The sequence below is a fragment of the Meles meles genome, chromosome 2 (assembly GCF_922984935.1).
Source record: "Meles meles chromosome 2, mMelMel3.1 paternal haplotype, whole genome shotgun sequence".
NCBI classification, from domain to species: Eukaryota; Metazoa; Chordata; class Mammalia; order Carnivora; family Mustelidae; genus Meles; species Meles meles.
In genome coordinates this window covers 116,663,230-116,671,009 of record NC_060067.1, presented here as the reverse complement: position 1 = coordinate 116,671,009, position 7,780 = coordinate 116,663,230, and the positions used below count along the sequence as shown (strand labels likewise).

The 7,780-nt window shown below is 41.3% G+C and overlaps 1 protein-coding gene across 4 annotated transcripts in view; it reads left to right on the top strand.

The window, feature by feature from the left end:
* Positions 1–1,682: 1,682 nt before the first annotated feature.
* The window catches only part of GRID2 (glutamate ionotropic receptor delta type subunit 2), a 1,534,703-nt gene continuing 1,528,605 nt past the window's right edge, over positions 1,683–7,780 (top strand). For all 4 annotated transcript variants that reach the window (XM_045997867.1, XM_045997868.1, XM_045997866.1 and 1 more), the window contains exon 1: positions 1,683–2,152. In XM_045997867.1, coding sequence (XP_045853823.1) covers positions 2,065–2,152 — 88 coding nt within the window. In that variant the 5' untranslated portion in view covers positions 1,683–2,064. The remainder of the gene's footprint in view (positions 2,153–7,780) is intronic.

Genomic DNA, 7,780 nt, shown 5'->3' with positions numbered 1-7,780 from the left:
CACATTTTCTGGAATGTGCAGGGAAAAAGGACACAAGATGAAAGAAAGAAGGCATTTCACAGAGGTGAGAAAGTATAACTGTGTTTGGAGAAATACTATCCCAATTCACCATCCCAGAAAGTCTTAAGAAAAGAGGTTTTCTAAGTATGAAAGCAAGGGAAGACTCTGAAAGGTTGTTTAAGGAGTTTGACACCCACACCTTCCAAATAGCAACATTTCCAAAGGATTCCAATTATAAGTGAAATAATATCAGGTCTATTAATATCTGGCCTCAACTAGTTATTTGGTTGTGCTAACAAACCTCCAGTCTGAAGTGGGGTCAGACTGAATATAAGATATTCATTGCAAGAAAGGAAGTCACAATTATTAGGATTATATTTCAAGGAATAAGCATGCCCAAAATCCTTTCATTCTGGGATGGGGACGTTGTCATTCAGTACTTTTTTCAGCTCTTTTCATGGAGAAACAACCAACTTCCTCATTCTGAATTTATATACATAGGTCCATTGTCAGATCTACTCAATGTAATATTTGGATCAAATGTTTCACTGAAGCATGTATTTTACTTAATTATTATATATTTTTTTAAAAATTCACGTTCTTCTTTATCCTTTCTCTATCCTGATTGCCTAAAAATACTCTGGAGAGAGAGAGAAAAAAATCACTGTATAAAAAATAATTAGCACGTCCTCTCCTTTTTTGACTTTATAATTGAAATCTCATTAAAAGCTTTCTAGGTCTCTTTTTCCCTTAGCGACCAGGTGTCCCTAATTTGTTTTTATCCAATGTGACTAATTCCAGGCAAAGACTAGAAAAAGTCTGATACCTGTTGGAGAATAGCAGTAACAAGGTTAAATAAGTGGGGTGGCTTTTTCAGGTTGCCTTTAACCTAAAAAAACAAAACACAACACAACACAACCAAAAAGCTTCAACGTTTTCTTTTCTTTTTTGTTTTGTTTTTGGTTTTTTTTCCCCCTTTGGAGCCTTGCCTTTTTCTCAGTCCCAGTTGAAGATTCCAAGGGAAATGAGAGCACTATTTTGTTTCTCCCTTGTATTGCAGATAGGGGGAGGAGGTGGTTATTAGAGAGAAGCTCTTCCTCCCTCGGTTCCCCCTCTCTCCGCCTGACAGCACCGCTCTCTCGCGGGCTCGCTCGTTCTCCTAGGTGATCCATTTCTAGGCAACGTGGGGCTAGTGCTGAAGCTGCCAGGCTCGCTCCTTGCTCGCTTCCTGCATCCCGCCAGGCGAACCGCTCCAAAAGCATCCTGCAGCCCGCAGGCTTCCCTCCGCCGGCCCGGCCCCGCTGCTCGCGCCCGGCGCAACTCCCCCGCCACCGCGCCCGAGCGAACCGGCTCCCGGGGCCCGCCTCGCCGAGCTCAGCTCCCCGCCTCGCGCAGAAAAGGAATTTTCTCTGCATTACTATCTGCATTACCTTGAAGTTCACTTTTACTACCCCTCTTGGAGAGGGCTTTTTCCCCTTCCCTGTTGGAATCTGGCTGCTCCGCTTGGAATCTCCTAATCTCTCCTTTCCACTTAGATTTTATTTTGGCAGCGAGGACAAGTGATTCTCCGCGGGCCGTTGGGGCGGGGGCGGGGGGGGTGCGCTTTTTTTTTTTTTTTTTTGGGTTGGGGGAGGGGGAGGGGAACATCCGGCGTGTGTGTGTTGGGGGGGTGGTCTGTTGGAAGTTGCGGCGGCGCTGGGACTGGAGACCCGCGGCCCCGGCGCAGCGATGGGGATGGTCTGAGCTCCAGCCTCTCCCCCTGCCCGAGAGCAGCCGAGGCTGGATACATTTTTTAAAAGCCAAACTGCAAACAACTCTGGCGATGCCAAAATTCCCCTCCAAGTGACACGGCTTTGCGAAGGAGGTTTCCTCAGGCTGGGCTCTCTTACTCGCTCTGCCTTCATCAACGACGATTAAAGGCTTTGCTCTGGCAATAGGAATTTAGAAAAAAAGAAAAAGCTGCGCTAAACTCCATCGTGACCTCAAACTCTTCGGACTGGTTTTTAAAAAAAATATATATATTGAAAGAGAAACCATCCTAAAAGAGATTCAGCATAGGAGGAGATGGAAGTTTTACCCTTGCTCTTGGTTTTGTCCGTCTGGTGGTCTCGAACCTGGGACTTGGCGAATGCGGATTCAATCATTCACATCGGTAAGAAAGAGCAGGTGTTGCCTGTGGGTACTTCTAACGTTTGGGTTAGCAAATGTTTCCCTTTGCCTCCCCTCTCCGCCCTCTGTGTGGTTTACTGGCGCTGGCTTCGGTTTATTGCCCCTTCCCGCTAACCTTCCCTCACACTTGTTCAGTTTTCTGGCAGGATGTGGATGCTCGAACCTTGACTTGGGCCGTTGTTTCGCGGTGAATCTCGGAGTGTATGCTGGATGCGTGGGGGTCTCGAGTTTACCTCAGTTGTGCGTGTGTGCCGGGAAGTGCGGCGAGTGGGTGGGTTCTAAGTGTGTGGGGAAAGGAAGTTTAATCGACTCTACCTTCCATATTCTTTCCCGGATGTACATTTGCTACATTAAAAAAAAAAAAACAAAAAACATATCTTAGGGGAAAGAAGAGGTGTGTGTCACCTGTGAGGCGAAAACTGGGGTGAGAGGTGGGGGGAGCTCCCTTCGGATCGAACAGGTGGTTTTGCAACGTGAGCGGGCTGCGTTAGCCGCAGCGTTGTGTGATGGTGACGGGGTGCTGGCTGCGCCCCCAGCCTCCTTTTCCTCTTCCCGTCCTCTTGGCTTTGCAGTACTCGAGCAGAGTCGCCGCGACGGTGGCGGGAGGGGCTGGCGGCGGTGTAGCCGAGGACGGGGAGCCGCGCGCCTCGCTGCTTCGCACACTCCCCTGGCCTGGCGCGGCGGCGAGACTGGCCCCCGGGCGCACGAGAAGCGCAGGGCGCGCTGGTCGCCCTCGTGGGCTGCCATGCACACACCTGCCTCGCCTTGTCTCGCGGTCAACTCTGAGTTGCCGCGCCAGGCCGAGGGGAAAGGCTTTTGGGCTCCGGCCGGGCGGCCTGACTCCAAGAAGGACGCCGAGCCGGTTCGGAGATGTTCGTGGCCCCACCTATTGGCAACCAGACGGGCCGGGACTGGCCGCGGCTGGCGCGGGCGGGGGCGGAGGCGGGTGGGGGCCGCGCGTCATTATCATGCACAGCGCTCGCAGCTTCAGGCTCCAACTCTTCTCACTTGCTAATCCGTAAGAGCTGAGTGGAGACGGGCTCCTGCAGCCTTTTCTGCGTTAATGCGACGATTTCCTTTTCGGAAATTCGCGTCCGCGGGCCAGAAAGGTTCATTTACTGGGATGAAGAGAGGCCCGTCTTGGGGAATTTTTCTGGGCACAGGACGTTTATCTGTCCACACGGCTTGATGTTCTTCAAATTGAAGCGACAGATGGGTCGCAGCATCTCCTCCTTTCGTCCCCTGCCCCTCCCCTGCTCAACACACACACACACACACACACACACACACGCACACACACACACACGCACCCCACAGAGTCCTAGAAGGGGACCTGCTTCAGGTGGCTCTTGTGCCTGCCCAAGCGAGGGGCTTATGTCTGGTGTGTGCCTCCACAGCGGCCAGCCCCTTAGCTCCAGGGGACTCCTCGGTCTCAGAGGCTGTCTTTGTAAACATGTCTGCCATTCTCTGTCATTTATATCAATAGAACCATACATGTCTCCATATAAGGGGTAATGAGGTCAGGATTCTAAACCTTGCACTTAGGCATTAATTAAGCGTTAGAGAGCTTGACTGCTAGATCACGTTTTGCCTGGGGGCTAACAGGGCCTGTGCGTTCAGAACTTTTCAGGGAAAAATTATGGCCTCATTGAGGGGTTCAGTAATGTTCTGATAGAATTCAGAAGCGAACTGCGTCCTCTTAAAGAAATGACATACATCTATGTCCAGTTATAAATGACTGGAACGGGATGTATATATATATATATATAATGTGGTAACTTTACATTCGTTTTATGATTATGGATTTCTGCCTTAGGCTCTTCATCGCTCAGGAGACAAGGCTTGTGGATAAATGCTCATTTTGTTGCTTATTCTGTGGTCCACATGATAAATATATTATTTGCAAACACCTACAGCTCTTGCTGTCCTTTATCAGCTGAATACTATTTTGCAATGTAGTCTGATCATTTGTTTCTAAATAGAACGCAACGGTTGTATTTTTTCCTTTGCATTCTGTTTGTCAATGTGACATGGTTTACTTATTTATAACCAGACCCCCCCAAAAAAAGGTAACTGTGCACAAATTACAGATTTCTTCAGACAGCAAGTTGTATGCATGAACTGTGTATATCCTATTAAAAGGGACACTTATCAGACAATTTGACTGGAATGCAATTAGTACATTAGGCAAGAGGATTAGCTTCTTTTATAGGCTACCTAATATTGCCACGAAAGCTAGCAAATTGATAATTGCTTTAAATTCTTCATATCTTTTATAATATACTGATAAATATTATTCCCAAATTAAAGAAAATGACCAAGACTAATTTGAGTGCATGTCAGAGGTTAAAAGCCCCTCCTGCTTCCGCCTCTCATCCCATGCAAAGTATAATAAATTAAAAACTAAATGCCCATTCTAAAGTTTTAAACCATCGGTTACTGTTCATTGAATGAGTTTACCTGGTTGACTAGCAAAAGAGAATTAATTATCTTTAGGAGGTGATTGCTTTCGTTTAAATATTTAATGGGAGAAATATGCTTATGGCAAATGTATTATTTCAGGATTTAAGGGATGAATGTGATGAAACTGAAGGGAAAGTTAATATTTCAGCTCTAGAGTTACAAGGAGATATGCAGAAATGAAAGGTCTTTCTAGCCTCATGTAGTATGGGTTCATGTAGAATGTAGCTGCAATATGCAGTTCAAGCAACCTGGAAGCTAAAAAAGACCTGCTCTGTTTCTTTAAATACTGAATCCTTTTAGTGTTGAACAGAATTATAGATACGAAAACTCTGTCCATTCTTCTTTCTTTCTTTTTGTTTTTTTTCCCATGCAGGTAGTTTTTAAAAGCCAATTATAATATTTTAAACTGTAATATATTTTATTAAACACATGAACTCACTAGAATGATGAAATATATCATAATAGTTAAACTCCATTGATTGAAGTGCCAGTGTATTTATTTTCAGTCAAAAATGCACTAATATCATACATAATTACTTCCTAGTTAAATCACATTTTAAAGATATTTGATAATTGCGTATGTTCGTTTAAATCACATGTACACACATAATATTTAGAAATGAATTACTTCAATTGTGATAGTCTTTGCCCCCCCAAAGAAAGGTCTTTTGACATATAAAAACTGCAATTTTGAATTATGCTTTTACTTTGAGCCTGTGCATTGATTGAGTAATTTCATCAGACCCACATTACTTGATTGCTTAGAAGTTTCCTAATGATCTGCATGCTGTAGGAAGAACCAAAAAATCGTGAGTGGAATGGCAATGATACTGTGTTTTATGAGGCTATTCAAAAGTCGCTCTGATTTATGTAGCTAGAAAGCTCGAAAGTCTTTGAGATTATCCACGCTGACTGCTATTTTCTTCATACATCAGTCGTTCCACACTCTTTACTCCCTAAACACAACAGGAGTGTAGAGCACTGCTTTAATTAAGCAGGGATTAGGTGGCATTTCCAGTCAACTGCACAGTTTGTGTTTTGCTTCAAATCTAATATGGAGGATCTCATGTTTTAACAGTTTAATGTATGCTCATTTCTTTATCTGGTTCCTGTGCTCACAGAACTGATTGAAATGAGCTATCCTCAGTTATATATCTCTACAAGGGTATTCTCAAACAGTGTAGTCACATATTACGAAAATCACTCACAGGTTTTTCTTGTTATCAGTCATAGTAAAATACTTTATGCCAAGAGGGAATAGAAACAAACCATTTATTTATGTTTTTCTTGTAAGCGCATGATGCTTTATCCTCTGAGATCATAGTCATTAACTATGATTTGTTTGAGAAGCCTAAAACAATGCACAGAATATTTTCATTGCAAGAAAGTTCAAATTAAAGTACAAAACTGGTGGGTGAATAAAATGTCCACATTAAAAATAGTAATAGATGGCAGATTTAAAGCAATAGTTTTCATGATTTTTGCACTGAGGATAGTTTTATCAAATATAGAATGTAAAAGTATTTCCAGAAATGTATTGTGTCTTACACCAAAATATTTCTTTTCCAGCACTTTACATAATATGTATTGAGTATGATAGCCCCCAGGAGTCATTAAGGACTCCTTGTACTGTATAAGACATCTCAATGATTTAAATTATTTAAATTATTTACAGTGGTTGTTTGCTTCCTAAGTTATGGATAACATATAGTGTAAACTTCTGGAATATATGTGCAAGTAGTTTCTGAATTTAAAATAAGGGTGCACTTTACTATTATTCTTTTCTGTATCATTAATACAGTTATTTGAAGCATAATTCAGATGTGCATTAAGTTAGACAGTGTTATTAATCAACAGTATCAACTATGACATGACTAATAAGCCATTACACCAAGGACCTTTACTTTCTATTCCAAGTGAAGTGTACACCCAGTAAATATCTCCTATAAATTTTAATTCAAATAAGAATAAAAATCAAGGTGATTAACTTTAGACTTTTTAAACAGTAGAAACCAGTTGAGATTGTTAGGAGTAATGAAAGATGCATTATATTTAATTCAATTCCTAAGGCTAAGTTTATCATATTGTAATTTTGTCTCAAAGGGTATTGTAATTTTAAAACCGCTTTTTTTTCCCCCGCTTCCTTCATTTGCTTGTGTTATTTTACTGTTACAGAGTAAAGTATTTGGTGTTGCTTTTAGATTTTCATAATATTTCAGATTATAGACAGACAACATTTTGGTGTGTAGCCATACTTACACAGTTTTACCACAAACATAATGTTTATTAGAAAATACATTTATGGCCTATAAAGATAGCTTTGCCATTAGGTGTCACTGCATTCTGAGCTGTTCCTTTGTAGTCCTACTTGAAAACCACATGAGGGATGTATTTTTTTAATTCTCTGAAAAAAATGTCATTCAGTGAGGTGATGCCATAAGATACAGGTTGTTTCATTTTCAAACCAGAATAGAAAATATTATCCCTGTCTGTTATTCTTACAAAAATGTAGTTCTAGTACATATCAACACTCTCTATTCTCCAGGTAGATAAGATTCCTAGACCTAATAATGTAAATTTTTCACAAATTTAAAATACAACAGAAATATATCCTTTAATACTTATTCCATGTGCAAAAATCTAAGACACCAAAAATGCTACAAATGTGCTTATTACTGCTGACATAAGCAAATTAGTGGATGTAGTTTATTAAGCTATTTCTTAACTGTGGTAGTTCTGCTTACTCATGGAACTTTTGGGTACCAGACTAAATGTTTGTAATGTGAAACACACATGCACAGAGCTATGAAAAAAATGTAGGCACAAATACAGATATATTTTAAAACAATGTCATCCATTGAGTTCTGTGCATGATTACATATGTTTTCAGATAATTTTGGCCTGATAAGTATTAAGTTTTATGTAGTGTAGCAGTTTCTTCCAAACACATACAACTACTACCATTACTAGTCCTGTTGGGTTTTTGTGGTAATTTACATTTTTATAACCAGCATCTATGATCACTTAGTAATTTTTCTGTTTATTTCATTTTTTTAAAGAGGCAATATGCTTCCTTAGAGCATATCCCATTAGAAGACTAATGGAGATGAAACTTAGGTCAACTTTAATCTGATAATTCATTTTAATA